Source organism: Ostrea edulis, chromosome 3 (assembly GCF_947568905.1).
Source record: "Ostrea edulis chromosome 3, xbOstEdul1.1, whole genome shotgun sequence".
NCBI classification, from domain to species: domain Eukaryota; kingdom Metazoa; phylum Mollusca; class Bivalvia; order Ostreida; family Ostreidae; genus Ostrea; species Ostrea edulis.
Window position 1 is genome coordinate 19,318,264 of NC_079166.1, and position 18,981 is coordinate 19,337,244.

The 18,981-nt window shown below is 35.7% G+C and overlaps 1 protein-coding gene across 1 annotated transcript; it reads left to right on the forward strand.

The window, feature by feature from the left end:
• Positions 1-10,607: 10,607 nt before the first annotated feature.
• Positions 10,608-12,755, forward strand: LOC125673883 (uncharacterized). The gene is made up of 2 exons (XM_048910811.2): positions 10,608-10,985; positions 11,287-12,755. Exons 1-2 carry the CDS (start codon positions 10,983-10,985, stop codon positions 12,316-12,318), a joined length of 1,035 nt encoding a protein of 344 aa, XP_048766768.2. The 5' UTR covers positions 10,608-10,982; the 3' UTR covers positions 12,319-12,755.
• Positions 12,756-18,981: the final 6,226 nt, after the last annotated feature.

Consider the following 18,981-nt stretch of genomic DNA (forward strand, 5'->3'; position numbering starts at 1 on the left):
GCATAGGCCTAAATTTTGCAGCCCTTCACCTGCAGTGGTGACGTCTCCATATGAGTGAAATATTCTCGAGTGGGACGTTAAACAATATACAACCAACAAACAAACCATTATTTTGAATTATAATTTCGTATATGCATATGACATTTGATGTTACTTTTCTTGATATTTGATTCAGATAAAAATACTTGTTGGGTAACAGAAAATAAAGATAACGAACAGTTTTCACTCTCCCCAATTCTATAACGAATATAGACAATCAAAAAACGGCAACCAAGGACCCCTTGAAACACTCCCTATGCTGATGACGTTAATTATACCCAACTGTGCGTGGATCTGTAAAATTTCGGTCATATAAACCATCGTAGTAAATTGTCGTAATGTGCCGCATTTTCAAAATTGCATTGTAAAGACACAAAATATTTCTAGATATGTACTTTTCCCCTATAGATCCGACATTTTGACGAATTACTTCATACAGAATTATCGGCAAAATGGTTTTACAAGCAAAATGCGTGCCTATTCAAAAACATTTCTCATAGAAAATTGAAATGTTTAAAACCGTTTCACGACCTTTAAAGCGACATGGACACGATTTGAGCTTTAAAAAAGTTAAATTTTAGTTTTTTCAATTTTTAATCTTTAGAATGCTTAACTAAGGTATTACTAATGATCAGCAGAAATTTGAATGTGGGTAGTCAAGTTTCTTGGGAGATTCAGAGGTCACAAGTCCTTGTTATGTAAACAAGGCTCGTGCCAAGTTTTTGTTTACATAGGTTAAATAAACTAAAAGTTTCGTTTGAAGCTGATGGGTTTTTTTTTCAATTTACAAGTTAATTCTTAACACAATTAAATAGTTTCTAGCATTTGGTAAATTTTGTTTTATACACGCTATTTTCTATTAAACAGTATCATGGCACAAGGCTTGTTTGCATACCAAAGAATTGCGAGTGCTGTATCTCACTTAAATAACTCAACAACTGATATTCAAATTTTGGTTGACCATTAGAAATACCTTTGTTAAGCGTTGTAAACAAAAAAACAAAACAAAAAAAACCCCAAAAAAACAAAAAAATAGAAAAATAAAATTTGAAAAATTTCAGCTCAAATCGTGTCCAGGCCCCTTTAAGAAATCAACTAGTACAGTTGCTTCAGAACTGATAACATTTACAGATAGCATACATCTGGGCTGTAATGGAGATCGTGGCACTACGCAGTGTTAGATAGCGCTACGAAGTGGAATAAACATCTATATGGAGCGCTAAATTAAAATAAACTCAAATTGTTGAAGATATCTTTCAGTATTGTTGCTCTCATAATTGATTTGATGCGCGCATCAATGTGATAGAATTATTGCTCGCAAAATTTAATTTGGGGCTCGGTATAATTGTTGATAATTTCTTTAATTCAATGGAGGATATCTTTAATTATGTATAACGCCTTAGTATAAGGAATTAATGAGCGCATCAATTCTATTAAAGAGAGCAACAATTCAATTTATTAATGAGATATTTTATTCAACTGTGGATATGTTAAATGAAAGGTGAAGATAACGAACAGTGATAAATCTCATAACTCCTATTAGCAACACAAAATAGATAATTGGGAAAACACGGACCCCTGGACACACCAGAGGTGGGATCAGGTGCCTAGGAGGAGTAAGAATCCTCTGTCGACCGGTCACACCCGCCGTGAGCCCTATATCCTGATCAGGTAAACGGGGTTATCCGTAGTCAAAATCAGTGTCACGAACGGTCTAACAATCGGTATGTTGAATTGATGATATCTTTAATCATATAGTTGCTCTCTGTAGAAATTTTATTGCGCACATCAATTTAATTGATGATATGATTAAGTTCAATTGAAGAGAGCAATAATTGTGCACATTAATTGAATTGATGCGCGTATTAAATTATTTATTTCTCTCATCACCTGAATTGACGTGCGCACTAATTCATTTGAAGGGAGCAACAATTCAACTGTAGCGTTCATCAATTCAGCAGAATAAATAATGTTTATCTACAATGCAATTAATGCACACAATAATTCAGAACTGAGACATCAGTAATCATTTAAAGAGATCTTAAGTTTATTTGAACTGTTGCTCGCATCAAATAAAATGATATCAAACAAAGACATCTTCAGGTATTTGAATTTTTGTTAATTTGGTGCTTCATACATCTAGGCTAGCCTTACGTATAGGGAAAACAAGCGTTCAATAGACCCAGACACAAAACACAATCCTCAGATATTCCTTTACATTTACGTTTTCAATGTTTTTTGCGTTTCATGTCTTTACCAGTTGTATAATGTAATGGTCACCATTTCCTCGTGAATGCGATACAGCTGTGAACAATGTGAGTAGGTATCTTGATCAAAATAGTACGTCTGTTCTAACTGATGGAGATTACGACAGAAATGAAAGTAAAATGTAAATATAAAAACATTATAAATTTCGTTTTTGAAAATACATGCCTGCATGGACTGCAACAATGCATTCATGAAGCGCTAACGGCCCCGTGAAGTATGTTAAAGCGCCGAGTTCCTGCCCTCATAATTGTATTTTCAAAACTGAAATTTATTTTTTAAGTAATTATAAATTTTGGTTGTGATACCGTAATCTGTAATTTATGGATATAGAATGTGCGAGGAATCAACAAATTAAGGAGGTATGTGCATCATGAGACCCTCATAATGGTGCATGCGTTTTCCATGATTTTTGTATAATTTACGATCTGTGGCATCTAATGAGAAATGATCTGTAAAGAAGTAGGTACAGTTTCCAAAGTCATTTGGCCCAAAATATCGATGATTTCACTTGGAGCTCAAACCCTGGCATTCAAATAAGGAATGGATTAGCAAACCCAAAATCCGCTCAGTTTGATCAGCAAAATGATTTATGTCATATGACGAGAGCTAGAAGTTGGCATAAAATTGCAAAAATGCCATTTTCAATGAAAATATCCACAAATTCAGGTGGTTTTCTTTTCAGAAAACATACAGCGCATGCGTCGAGCAAATTCATATTCAAATATGTTTTTTATCTTAAAATAATACACAATATATATCATTTTTATTTTGCTCGACAAATGCGCACATCTTTTCCTGAGCAATAATCTGTATGACATTTGACAGTTTTCAGGCTTATTTTGAAAAAAAGGCGGGAAATGTCTTATTCATGATGTCATAATGCTATCCAATTAGAAATACCATTCTGAATTTGTTGACATAATATACCTGGCATATATTTTACTTTCTTAAAACGCTTATTAAGGTTAATTCCAGACACATTTTATAGAGAGAATTTTTTTTGGGCCTTTTCATGTATACAATCGTACCTTGTTCTTAGCCGTGCATTTATTGACGTGAAACCTCTTATATCATTTACATGGGACTTCTTTTCAATTAATGACCACAGTTAGTCGCTTTTAACAATAAACACTAGAATTTACATGTAATTTTCAATATAGCTTTCTTTAATCTGCATGAGAGTGTGAGTTAAAGGTATAAATGTATTTCTGTTGAAAATGATGAAAACAATAAAAAAAAAAATTACATAGAATTTCATGTCTACCTCGGCATGTCTTCAAACTCGCCCCGAAGGACCTCAATTTCGTTTGTTTTATTTTTTAATTGAATGCCTGTTAGTTTGTTCATTAATCTTGATCTGTAAATTGAATTCTAGTTTAGCATGTTTAAGTAGGTACTCTACATTGTCATAATAGCTAACTTCCTTTTAAAACATGGATGAAAATATAAATATCAGCAATATTTGTTTATTCATTTCAAATATAATTGCATTTCCAGCAGGGGTTTTAAATTTGTTTTAGATTGCTTTCTACCATAACTGTATTTTTGACTAAATATAAGTAAATTTGAAAGTTTTCAATTTCAAAATATTGTTGCAGATATCCTCCACTTTTCATCCATATGAAATGTCTATGGTGTAGCATATCACACCGGTAACTGTCCAATCAAAATGAATTTAGTCAATTGTAGTTCCATATATTTAAAGAAATATTTTTTTCCTTGTGCGATTTTTCTCATTTCCTCTTCTTCTTTTCTCTTAATTTTTGTACCCCTGATTAGGAAATTTTGTGTGTAATTTGTAGAAATAACCAAGTGTATACAAAGGAACTATTTGCTGTTGGTAGCTGAGGCTACTTCCTGAGGTGCACTCTGGCTGTTTTACACATGTATGTGAAAAACACGTGGATTTGAGGGTAGTCTTGTTTGCGGGCAATTTTTTTCCCTCGAAAATATCGCATAGGGTGTTGTTTTTCTGGTGTCATCAGACGAGATAGGTAACATAGAGCGTTTCCAACTGCGTTATTCGGTGTCAATTCTGTAAACTGGTTTTTAATGATTTTTTTTCCTCTATAGTAATATATAGTGAAAATAATTACCGGTGTGATACTTTAAGGACATCATATACACAAACGTCGGGATGATCCAGACTATAAAGCATGCGATGGAGGTAGATTCACGTATTGCAATACATTTTTATCCCCCCCCCCCCCCCCCCACCACCACCATTTTCACTGTCGTGATCTTCATCACAAAATCATGCAATTAAATTCATTGAGTGGTAGCCGCTGGTTTTATTTGTCATCTAATGCACTGGAGTTTTGTACATCTATGTCTGTAACAAGGCCATTAAGTCAAAGTTTGTGATGCAATGTATGGGCAAACAAAAGGCAAGTAGATATAAAATATTCAGTTAGCGTTTTTTTAAAATCCAAATAACGCATTGTTTTACTTGATGCTAGTATATACAAACTACAATTTACAAGTCATTTCAATTTTCAATTCATTTATTCACTCAAAATCAGATCAGTGGTACCTTAGATACAAATAAATACATATATAAACTGTGGTTAGTTATAGGTAAGGATCAAAAACTATACAAGCAGGTTTTGAAACATAAATAAACATATGGTTAGTTGTCGGTACACTGCAGGAAGAGAAGGCAACATTAAGAAAAAATCTTAAATAATGTCAGTGATTTTAAAAAATATTACATTGTCTGTATTCATTAACCAATTAAATTTAATAATGTTGGGTTTTTTACAAAATCTTTTGTTAAGGAATATTTTTCTGCCATTTGGAAAAAAAATCGTACAATCCATGACACAATGAAATTTATTACCAATACTATTACAAAACAAAATAAAGACACACTCACACACACAAATTGAAAAAAATACTAATATGGAAAAGGAAAAAAACTCTGATATGATTATATACTAGTATTTAAAAATACATATTAAAAGACGCAAGGTCTATGTTATTTTTCACTGCTATTGTCTTTTAAATACAAACTGTCTGAAAATATTCATTATACTTTGCCGTGGAATAAAACACTGTTTGTTAATTTACAGGCACAGTTCTCATTCATCCAAACCCTCAAAAATCAATAACTGACATCGACCGATAATCAATAAGTGACATCTAGAAATGAAAGGGAAGAAAGTTTCTCACAAAGCTGGGCTGTTACACATATGCTTAATCACATTTTGAATCGATTTTGCACTTCTGTCCGTATGATTATTTCATGACAGTCTATTTTTGATATACTTTTAATCGTGACAACGTCGCTCCCAAATTAGAAAATAGTCAAGTTAATGTTGAAGTTGAAAGGTAAGCAATTTGGTATAAATGTCACACATGCTAAAAATTTGAAAAGTGAAGAAAAGTATTGCGATGAGCAGAATAATTGTCTGTTCAATGGCCACCATATTTTTTGCTTGATAACAGACTTCAAACGAATGAAATGGAGAAAAAATTTTTACTGACTGTACATTCGATTCGTTTTTTACGCTTCATTTTGTCGTCATTTTATCTTCTTCAGTCAGAAACACATTTGCCTTCTATGGAAATTTTTCTCTAGATATGATTTTGTTTTCATTTTAATCTCGAAAAGTAATTCACGAACATCACAAGAAAGGTATAAATCTCTTCAGAGTGAAATCTATTCATGAATTATGGGGGAAAAAAATAACTTTTAAACCATACTGAAGTTATCATTCTCGAATTTGAATTTGCACAGATCGATAGAATTTATTACTGAGTGAAGTTTCATAAATCATCGGAAAATAAAGTAGAGGAAACGACCTGAATTTACTTCTTGAAGCCGCAACTCGTCCCATTCCGAGTTTATTAAGGAGTGTGGATGGGAGTTATAAGTTGCGAGTTACTGAATCGTTGAATTAACCCTGTCTATGATTTAATGGAAGATAACGAGCCATGGAATACATTACCTGTAGAAACAAAGCATGCATTTTCCTCAGGTGCATTGATTGTAATGTAAACGGGCGTTTGTTACAAGGAAAAATAAGTCATACGATTAATCTAAAAATATTACATGGTCAGTCAAATAACTGTAACAATTTAGGTACAGATTTCTCTATCATATTTTTTTGAATGGTTGTGTGAATTCATTTCATGACAATATGTTTGAGTCTTTCGCTGTGGTATGCACGTGCAGGACAAGAATTATAAAGACGCCCGCAAGATATAAATAAGCCATAGCCAATCTAGAGACCATGCTATAGAATTGTCTAGAAGATATTTGATTAACATAATCTAGAGGGACAGAAACATGCTCTACAAATTCCCGTCTTTTCATTGACTTATTGACACTAATTAGGAATTACACATGAAAGTTCTTATTTAATTAGAATCGATGTCTTAGTTATGTTTTCCCTTTTCTACGAAAGCCATCTTCAGCACCTTATTTTTATTCCATCACCTGAGCCTCATAGTCTAGTGAGATTTTCTGACCAAATTTGTCTAGCGTCTGTCGCCGACATCAATAATTTCACATGTTTATTACCTATTATTCTCTTAAAACAAAGGGCCAGTTCAACGAAATTTTATTTAAATGAACCCACAAATCCCCTTAACTAGAAAGATAAATACGAAGAAATAGAAATTGGACCGTCATTCAAAGACCTTCTCAGAAACTCTTGAATCTGAACAACAACTTCCGATGGCGAGCAAGTGTTTGTACCATACCAAGTTATATAGGATGGGGCTACAACAAGGGTGCGAAGATACGCTTGGGAGGGTTTGAAAATCGTTCTTACCTAAACTCAAACCTTCATAGTTTGTTGAGAACAATTTGTAGGGCACCTAGTAAAAATTGAAGTTTGTTCAAAGTAATATACCGTATGGCCAGTTTGTTTTCGCGGGTACATGTATATAATTTTGGTATATTTTTTGGCGATTTTTAGAGATTCACTAAAATATAAATCGCTACATTTCAGTACATCAGTATACATATATAATGAAATGATATAACGTCGCCGAAATTTTATCCGCAGAACGTAATGGTATACCTTGTTGACCTAAATTCGCCAAATTTGTGTCCTATCAAAAATACAGTATATCGGAACATAATCAGAATGTGGTGGGGGTTTTTTTTTTTTGGTATAAATATATTTTGGAACTGTATATTTTCCTGCTTTTTTTATTGAATTATATATATATATATATATATATATATATATATAATTCAATAAAAAAAGCAGGAAAATATACAGTTCCAAAATATATTTAAATCACTAGCGCTTTCTGGATTTTAACATCCATCCTCAGGTGAATACAATTATTAATTTGTATTCACCTGAGGATGGATGTTAAAATCCAGAAAGCGCTAGTGATTTAAATATATTTTGGAACTGTATATTTTCCTGCTTTTTTTTTATTGAAATATATATATATGTGTGTGTGTGTGTGTGTGTGTGTGTGTGTGTGTGTGTGTGTGTGTGTGTGTGTGTGTGTGTTATAAATTTGTATATTCGTAGAAAAAATCACACCCCCGTGGGGATCCGGATTAGAATAGGTCCCATGTCTCCCTTGCTTGTCGTAAGAAGCGATTCAATCGGATGAGACCGCAAAAACCGAGGCCCCGTGTCAAAGCAGATGTGGCACGATAAAGATCTCTAATTTCTTCTCAATGGCCATAAGCGCCGAGCATAGGCCTTAATTTTGCAGCTCTTCACCGGTGTTATAGAGCCAGACTACCCCCCCCCCCCCCCCCCCGGAAGTCTGGCTCTAGAGTGAGCCTTCCCCCCAGCAGAATTGCTCTAGAATAAGCCTTACCCCCAGGGGGAAGACTCACTCTAGAGTCATAACACCCTCTTGAAGTCTCGCTCTAGAGGGACACCCCCGCTTTCATCCCCTCCTGCGCAAACTATGAAATAAATTTTAGTTTATCGTACAGGGAATTACCTACCTACCTAACCTCTCTACATACATACAAATCTATCTACCTACCTACCTACTTGAAGTTGTACACGTTTAAAAGCATAACCGATATCTGTACGCAGATGAGAAGAATTTCATCATTTCGTTTTTCAAATTTCTAAAACTAACCAAGGCATAGGTATTGTGTGGGTCAAAGTTCAAGGTCTGTGGGTCAAGCAATATGACTTATCAACTCCAATGTGTCTTATTCGCCGTTTTCTTCTCTTGAGTTTAAAGGTATGCTACACCAGAGAAATTTGATATGGATGAAAAGTGGAGGATATGTATAACAATATTTTGAAATTGTAAACTTTCAAATTTACTTTATTTAGTCAAAAAATTCAGTTTTAGTAGAAAGCAATCTGCGAAAAATTTAAAACCCATGCTGGACTCGAACACACGATCTACAGTTCAGCAGTCGACGTACTAATTTTTCTCTTTTATTGCAGTCGCCGTACTAACCTACTGAGCTACTCAGCTAGGCGAGAATTCTTTAAATGATTAGACAAATATTGCCGATATTTATATTTTCATCCATGTTTTAAATGGAAGTCAGCCATTATGACGATATAGAGTACTTCCTTAAGCAAACTCATTTAATGCCCTGCTGAAGAAGGTATTGGTATCTAAACAATCTCCAAAAAGTGATAGTAGTTTACCAGGAATAAATGAAGGGGAAAATCCTGCTAATGGGGGAGGGGGGGGGGGGGTCTGACACTACAACTAGTGATAGAGTAGCCTTTCCACGGCGAAGTCTGGCTCTAGAGTGAGACTTCCCCGTGGGTTCTCCTGCTCTAGAGTGAGACTTCCCCCAGGGGGAAGGTTCACTCTAGAGCCAGGATTCCGGGGGGAGGCTCACTATAGAACCAGCCTTCCGGGAGGAGGCTCACTCTAGAACCAAGCTTCCGGGGGGGGGGGGGGGGGGGAGTCTCATTATGTGGGAAGGTTCACTCTACAACACCGGCAGTGGTGACGTCTCCATATGAGTGAAATGTTCTCGAGAGGGACGTTAAACAATATAAAATCAATCAATCGAAGAAAAATCACTCGTGTACGTCAGCAGCTTTACGTATAGCGCTTTTGACCTGTGTATGGCATTTACGGTCGAAACAATAAGGATTCTTTTTCGTGCTAACGCTTCCATACGGTAGTTAAGATCGTATTCAAAAGATCCGTGACGTTTACTTCTACTACCGGGCACTTGTTGAAGGAATAGTCACCACTTACCTTAAATGGCTGAGGTTAAGTGTGGGGTTGGAATTGGAAATCGAATCTGCAAATCCTGGGTAGAAATGGTCCTCACCATTAGGCTACAGCGGCCCAAAGATTAGAATGGAGATTCTCTTTAACCTTTCTCGAGGACACCAAAGTTATTACTTTTTTTATGAAAAATAATATGCAAATGTTCTCATCTCGTAAAGGCTGTAATTTCCTTAAACTGTGATCCGTACCAGCGGGGACGGAGCCACGATTGGAATGGAAATTTAGGAATAAACGCGGAAAATATTTCAAAATGTTCTTTTTAGTAACATCAGGGGTATGTGTAATCAACAGAATATCTAATATTCAGTCGAAGAAAGTATGCGAACAATATGGCTTACAGTCCACCAAGAATCTTCCCGAGTGATCTGAAGATATGCATCCATTCTGAGTACAGGTTTTTATGTTTCATCCAAAAAGCACATTACTTTCGCTTTTGAATACCAAGCTGGCGAAGGAATATTACGCCAGAGGTTTGACGCGCCAAGGTACGAGCGGAACTCGAAACAACGGCCTCTTTTTCACGAGGTAAACGCTCTAACTACTGAACCATCGTGACCGGTCCGGTGGACTACAGTTCCTCTCCGTATCCTGAAATCAGATACTGTGATGAATCTTAGGGTACCTTCTAAAGATAACTCTTAATGATTAAACAATTTTTGTTTTGTTTTGTTAATGAGCTCAGTGAAGTAAAAAGAAAGAAAAGAGGGGAAAGAAGAGATGGTGTTTTAAATGTTTCAGCAGTTCGACTTGAACTCTATCTCCTGTTTCTCCTGGTTATAAATTCCTAAATGAAAATATTTTCAAACAAACTACGGAAAATATATTCTGTCTGTCTTTGTAATTCTAGCGTTACTGAATTTTCTTCTTTATGAATTCATTTGACTAAATTCGCACCTTGTAATGTTTATGCCAAATGAGAGTTACATCGTAATTTATCTCGGTGTCGTATTATCATTAAGGTAATCATGATAGTATGATATGTAAAATTACGTTCAGTACGAGATACTTTAATTGCTAGGAAATGTTAATGACTCAAATCAAAATGCAATTACCATAAATGCAAGTAACGAAAATACACTTGTATCTTTTGTCATTTCAAAGTTGGGTAAACCGCGCTTTACTACAGAACGTCGGTGATTAGGTAAATAAATCAGTGTTAATTCAGTTTCATTTCCTAATAAACATGTGTCTTTTTTTATAACTCAACAATAATTCATTCAAGAAAACGACTAAGACACTCGTCATGTCGTTATGGAAGTCGTGACCATGTGGTGATTGAAAACGAAGGTTTCCGAATTGTTAAGTGTTTTAATCTCCACGCGTCGTGGGTCTATTACGCAAGAGCAGAACGTAGATAATTTGGCGCAAGGATATTTATGATTTGACAGTTCGTGAATAGTCCCAGGAATATTAATACCTGACGCATATGAAAACAGATCACAATTGGTTTTGCATTTCGTGAAGACGTTACTATGGTAAGTTACACTTCTGTTTTATTCTAACTCTGTTTGAAAATATATATTTGTTTATTCTTTCTCAAGAGAATTCGATTTTAGTAAACTAGCAACTAAAACTATTGATTAAGATTAAATGAAATCATACAAAATGTGTAATTATGAATTGAATGCGCATATAAAATAATGTATAAACATGTAAATATCCAAGTCCCTTTTCAAAATTTTACACGATATTACGGGACAAAAGTCGGAGCACAACAAATTTCTATTCACTTTCCATTATTCTGTTGGGTTTTGATTTCATATTTTTTTCTTTAAGGACAAAACTCTAGTTCTTCTGCTGTCGTGTTTGGGTGCCGTCCTTTCTCAGGCTCCTGCCAGCCAGCAGCCACCGATGTGCCTTATAGAATGCATGTCAGAATGGCTTCCATGTGAATTTGAGTGTCGAGTAGAATTCCCCCCAGCTACAGATTTTGTAGATTTCGCTGCGTGTGCCATGCCATGCGAAGAGGAACGACTCGCCTGCATGATGGCATCACCCGAACCCGCCTGTAACAATAACACATTGAACAACATTGCTCACCTACCATTTCAGATCAATGTTAATCCTACAACACCAGCGCCCACCACGACAACAACCACTGCCGCTCCAACTACCACAACCACGGCTCCAAAAACCACCACTACCACGGCACCACCTCCGACAACTCAAGCTAAACCTGTCATACCCTCTCAACCACGTGTCCAAGCTCCACGCGTCCAAGCACCACGTGCTCCAGCACCACGTGTTCAAGCGCCAGCTAGACCGGTGGTTTCTCGAAACCCTACACCACAAACTCAACCAAACCATGTACGATCGTCTCGGCCACGTGTTCAAGCGCCAGTCGGACCAGTGGTTTCTGCATCTGCTGGAATGCCAAATCCACAACAACGAGTTCAATCTCCATACAACACTGTCATATCACGCGGACCACGACCAGTCATCGCTGCCGCTCCCGCTGCTCCTCAACAAAATGTCGCACCCTCTCCACCTGTTAGCGGCCCTCAACCACAACAGATACAAAAACACATAGTTCCACCAAGAAACATCTTCTCCGGTAGCCCCAAACAACTCTCATATCCAAAGCCAAGCCCACCAAATCGCCAACAAAGACCACAAAATCCAGTGCAACAAAACTTCCAAGGACCAATGCCTGCAAGCAATAAGCTTTCTGCTATCGGTTCACAGCCTACTAATGTTGCCCCCGCTCCAACTGTTCAAAAAGCCCCTTCGAACAATATTTATAATAGGCTTAAAAGCAAGCACGTGAAAGTCCATAAACTTAGTTATAGTTTCAAAACGCAAGGATAAAGAAAACTAGAGCTTAGAGAAATGACTTTATCTGGGGAAGAAGGTGTACTTTTGTCGGAGTATAGAAACACCGACATCGTTGGAGAAAAATGTGAACCAACTGAATGAAAACTGTATTGTAGTGATGTATACTACGACTTATCCGAGCTTCTGTTTTATTGTGTAAGAAGTAACCATAAGACGTATGTTTCATCTGTCAGACATTTGTCAATGCTTATGTTTCAATCTGTGTTTTGAAAGGTGTAAAGCAGGAGAGATTTCTGTAGAAAGTTTGATGTTGTAGATCGGGGTTGTGCTTGGTCTGAACTATCAAATCACTAATTTATTTATTGCATGTTGATAAAACATTAGTAGGATTCCTTTTTAGTCCTTAGATTTATGTTCCTGTTATTTGTTATATATTAATGAAATGTTAATAATATGGAGAAAAAAATCAGTTTTCGTGTCATTCTTTTCGACAGGTTCGTTAAAAGGTGAACATATTATATAGCAAAGAATTGATTCATTTTTATAATTCAAACGTTGACATAATGGATTTATCCACCATCAGTTATCTTTCCATTCATTTTTGCGGAAGGTATTTTTACGACAACCTTAACTAGGTCTGTGAATACATAGACTGGATTTTCTTTTTGTCGCTAAGCTTAATTTACCACGATCTGGTGCGTAAAACAAAATACAGTAGTTGATAAACAAATCTAATTCCTATTTCAGAGATGGGAATTTGCTATATTTTATCAAGAGTACGGAATATTCCGTTTACCTGATCAAGCTGTATAGGGCGCACGGCGGGTGTGACCGGTCCATAGGGGATGCTTACTCCTCCTAGGCACCTGATCCAACCTCTGGTATGTCCAGGGGTCCGTGTTTGTCCTATTCTTAATTTTGTATTCTATGGGATGCATGAGCTTGACCACTGTTTATTATCTTTCCTTTTTCATTAAATATGATTTAAATTTAATGGAATACCAATAGCGTTACGTAATAAGTGCTTTTTAAAGATAAACATTTAAAACATGTTTTAAATGAAAAGGCTATCGCTATCAACGACAGAATACGAAAATTTACTGAATATATGACGAGACTTCAATGGCCTATGATTTTCTCTAGAGGTGAATGGCTAAATTTAGCTTTTAAAAACGATCCTTCTTTCATAATTAATGAATTCTAAACTTATCTAAAATGTCAGTGCTGGACCTGACATTCATAATAAAGAGGCATGTCTTCTTTTGACAGACAGATAGGTCAGGTTTAGAAGATAAATCATTCAAAAGGGACGATATTTTTTCAAACACAATATAAGTTTAATTATGAAAGTAACTAATTTATTTGTGGCTGTGTTATATCGCCAATTATTACGTAACATTATCTAGCACAATTGAGACAATGGAATTGTAATTAAATCATATAATTGTATTCATGGAAATTAATTACTGATAATATTTATACATCATACGCCGTGTTCTGGTACATGAAAAATAGATATTCTTCGCAGTGGTACAAACTGGTGTTAAAAGACATTCCGAAATTCCAAACCGTCGTTTTAAGGCACCCCGGTCCTCAGAAAGGTTCGGTAACTCGCAATGCAACAAAAAAGTAGTTTCAATCGAGGCAAGCTACTGATAAATAAGTTGTTACAAGGATTTCAACAGTTTCTTTTAAAGTCAGAATTTCACAAATTCTACGGTTGCTATAATGATCTAGTTTGCCAATACAACCTACGTTGTGTTCCATACTGATTCTTAGTCCGTTCTTTATGTTATGATTTTGACTGCGGATGACTCTATTACCTGATCAAAACATAGGACCCAAGGTGTGTGTGGCTGGTCGACAGGCGATGTTTACTGTTCTTAGGCACCTGATCCCACTCTGGTGTGTCCAGGGGTCCATGTCTGTCCAACTCTCTATTCTGTATTCTTTATGGAATATATAACATTGATTACTGCTCGTTATCTTCACATGTTCATATCAAGATGAATAAATAATATTCTAGATGAAAAGGTGAGGAAAATGAACAGCGATCAATCCCACAACCCCCATAAGGAAAGTAAAATTGAGAGTAGGGCAAATACAGACCCCTGGTTACATCAGAGGTAGGACCCGGCCCCCAGGAGGAGCAAGCATTCCCCGCTGACCGACCATACCTGCCGTGAGTCCTAGATCCCGACCTTGTAAATGAAGCAATCCGCAGCCAAAATCAGCGTGTAAAACACTGTATTAAACCAAATGCAAAATGTGAATATATAAATAAAACTATGCACGCTCTTATGCAATTACTTGACAGTATTGTAATCCGAAAGTATTTGTAAAAGGATATCATCTTCAGGCTTAGAACTCTGTTTTAAACACCAACAGCTGGTGGTATCTAGGACTTGTCATCGCAGGTCAAGGGTTACATGTAAGGGGCGAGCATCTATGATTAAAGCTGCCGCCAATTCTCGGAAGAAAGATAACTCTTGATCTTGAAGTGTAGATAGAATGTTTTTCGTACACTCTATATATGATATATTACTGGATGTAAAGCAATTTTTAACATTTTTCACAAACGTTAAATCAATCAATAAACATTTCAACCATATCAATATTTCGTTACACGGCAAACAAACCTGCAGAATTTATTTATTGAATATAAACTGATGAAACTTGGATTCTATTATTCACTGTTTAGGTATTAAATGATCAATGCACTTATAAGATCACCTGGATAAAATGGTTCATGCAGATAATGTTCAATTCTTTCATATATTAATATTTACCATGTATAACTACAAAAATTAAAAACAAAACAATTGCATAATAAAAGGGAAAATATACAGTTCCATTTGTTACCACCTTAGAGTTGGCTGTTTATGTTTGTTTTGCGTTTTAAGAAATTTTATTTTTTGAATAATCGAAATTCAGCAGAGATCGATGTCGTTTTATGTTATATTTCAAGATTAAGAGATCAGTTTAATCATTTAGGTCTCAAGATTTTTTTATTTGAGTCAATTTTCAATGTGTACCTGATTGATTAATACTTGTAGATTGAATATAGTGAAATATACATGTTCACGCTGTACTATAGTGTATCGCAATCTGTATTGATCTGTATTTCTAAAGCAATGTCCTGGGCCAAATTATTAGCTCTAAATCTTAAAAAAAAATTCATTTTGTATTCAAAATGTGATATTATGATAGTTTTGTATGTTACTTAAACCATAATCATTCATCAATTTAAGATTTTATCAAAATAAAGATTTCGGTTCTATTGAATATACATTTATATAGCATTATATGTATATAAAAGTAAAGTTTTGCACGGGAAGACAATAATGTAATTTTGCTTCATTCAGAGCCTCTAGATAAATTTTCTAACACATATGTATATCAATAAGAAAAGTTTATAAACCTTTTTTTTCCTGTCATTAAAATAGTAAATCACGTTTTTACAACAACAAAATTTCCGACACCAAAATGACAGGTAAAATTGTTTTAACTTTTGACAATTACGTAAAAATTTTATTACTGTATAATTTTTCAGCAAAACAATTTTTGAATTTTCTTTCGGAAGTACCAGAAATAAAACTTTAAATTTGTTTAGTGTGCGACTACATCGCATTTTTCGTCACGTATGCATTGCAGTACCGAATTTATATGTATGTGTGTATTTTAGTACCGAAATGCTGGAGAATCGATATATCATTCAAAGGAAAGTCACACGGTCTCCAAAAATAAATTCCCTTTGAATAATGTATCGAATATCTAGCAAAGTCGGTTCTACATTGCTATACATCCGATCGAAGCGGAAGGATAAATATTTAGAACACCTGGGTTGACGATTCTGTTGTAGTCCTATCAAAACCTGCCATTTGTTTCTAAGTTCGCAAATCATAAGCTTTGGACAAACAATTAGCACAGGAACACACCCGTCACTTCGGTACATCGGAACATGTGATTGATTTTTTTGTACTTACAAATACTGGTAACTTTAAAATTAAAGCATCCAGGATTTTTAAAACTTCAACAGGTACCAGCATGTCTCTACCTGCGGTATGTAGATATAGTAAATATTTAATCTTCTCTTGCATATCCGTACTAGCCATTTAAACGTGGATTTATTTTCTGTCAATGGGCCTTGTCACGGCTTTATTCTTAAGAATTGAACTTCGCCAAGTTAATGTAAGCATAATGCCTGACGGTATGAGACGAGACTTTTCACAGAGTTCATCGACTAGGGCTGGTCTGCTATTGATTGCCAAGTTATTTCTTTCAACTTAAGAGTGTGTAAGAGGGAAAAACGAATTCCTCTGGGGTTCTATAACCACGTGTGTTAATTTTACCTGATGAATATGTTATTAGATTGATTGATTTCGTGCTTTTGTTTTACCAACGTTGGACCATGAAGTCTCGAACGGGACAACCTTTATCAAAAGTTTTTCGGAAGTTTAAATAACCACGATAAAAACCCCTATTGTGTGTATTGATCAGACGAAAGGAATCGTGTTACGTGAAGGGGGTCAATTAGATATATATCACCCAGCATTCAGCATTAATTATGGATTGAAAGTTGATTAATTTTGCCGGGTATGGTGATTTTGGAAATGCTGCACAGGAGAAATGTCTTTAGACGTGGATGTTTTTGATGGCGACTTCGCAAAATCCCGACTGTTTATCGCCATCACTGAGAGGAATCACCGGCGTGTATTGTCATTCATCAAGAAAGGTGATAATGTAAATACCAGGTGTAAGAAATCCGGAATGACTTACCTTCATGTGGTGATCAAATGTGCCTCTCCGATCTCCGAAACCAAATTTGTGCCAATTATTTACCTTCTTTCTAATGCGGATATTGACTTAGACACATATGATCACTCAGGAATGAAACCACTTGTATTGGCAATCAAAAATAATTTGTTAGAAATGATGGAAGCTCTTATAAAATGTGGTGCAGAATATATTGTTGATCCGGACGAACTCTTATTTTCCGGAATACGTGGCCCTTGCGTCTACGAGCTGATCAACAAGTATAAATTTTACAGTCCTGGGTATTGGAATGCAGTGAAAGAGGATAAAGCATTCCGGGTGAACATACTCGTCAGATCTTGGTGTCGAATCAATATTTCCCAAAAGGGAACCACTCTTATTGAATATGCCAAAAAATCTTTTGCCTGTGATAAAATTGTTCAACAGTTATCGAACAGCGAAGCTTCCATAGAATTCGCGCATGCGACAATGGCGGGGGATAAGTTCCGGATGAAATACCTCATGGACCACTACGAAATTGACATGAACGTGGCGGATTGTTCTCATAGAGATAGTTATTTTCAGCCCTACAGCCCCCTTTCGTTGTATGGAGCGGCCCTCAAATACGGTCATAAGGATATTCTAGGACTTTTGAGAACTGATAACGGTAACGAAACCAGCGTCCAATCAAGTATTTGTTCTGTTTCTTAGTCATGCACTTGTTTTACAATACTATTTGTTTCCCATGCAATAAATTGCCTCATCGAAACATCGATTTGTTGTCAAGAAAATTTAAAGCACATATTCTATTACAGGGCGTATTGAATGAAAGAATTAAATCTTGCACGGTAGTCAATTGTTTACTTTGAAATATCAATAGCCGATAAAACTTTCGCAGACGTCACTTTCGAAAAACACGCAGAGATAGGACATTTAAATGTATCAGAGTGAATGTTTAAATGGAATTATTTTGAAAAAAAAAAACCCTGAGATAATTCGAAATGCTACCAAATATCCTATGTACAAAATGTCATCTCACTTAACTTTCCTTTTCTAAACATGCATTTTGTTACATTGATCGTCTTAACTGTAGTGCAATCTGTCTAATTTCAATATGTTTACATCATATTGTACATATTACTAGATGTCTAATACATTATACGAGACGACCGTGGTACGATGTCCAATTTCATTTATGTATAGGTGGCAGAAGACAGTTTTTTGTTTTGGTTCTGAAATATGTGGGTAGAAGGTATACATTAAAGTCAGATTATGACAGACTAACAAATGAAAATCATATTTCCCTTTTTATGTCAATACTTGTATTTCATATTGGTGTAGTTGATAAATTATTACCCTATATTAGATGCAATCTATACATACTAGTGCTGATGCACAAAACATGCTCTGAGCAGATGCCCCTTTCTCGCTTTGATTTTCTCTCATTTGGGCTAATCCGCACCACCCCCACACCATCACAGTACCAAATATGGGGATTTAGACACTGTGCACAATCAAGAACCCTGTCTGCCCTTCTTAAAAATCTACCTTTCATATGGGACCATCCACCTTCCCTCTTAGCTACAGACCTTTTGCTGGACCATGCATGTTTTCACCGGAATTTCTTCAGCAGCTGACCAAGTGTCTTAGTTTCGTATTTGCACCCATCTATATGCTAGGGATCATGGTGACACCTACATGTTGTATATCAACATTTGACATGCATTCTTAAATTATTGTATACATTATTGGGGGGGGGGGGGGGGGGTGCGGATTAACCCAAATGAGAGAAAATCAAAGCAAAAACGGGACACCTGCTCAGAGTATGTGTTTTGCACCATCACCAGTATTTATAGATTACATGTAATTTGGGGTCATAATTTATTAACTACAACAATATGAAATACAAGTATTGACATAAAAGGGAAATATGATTTTTTA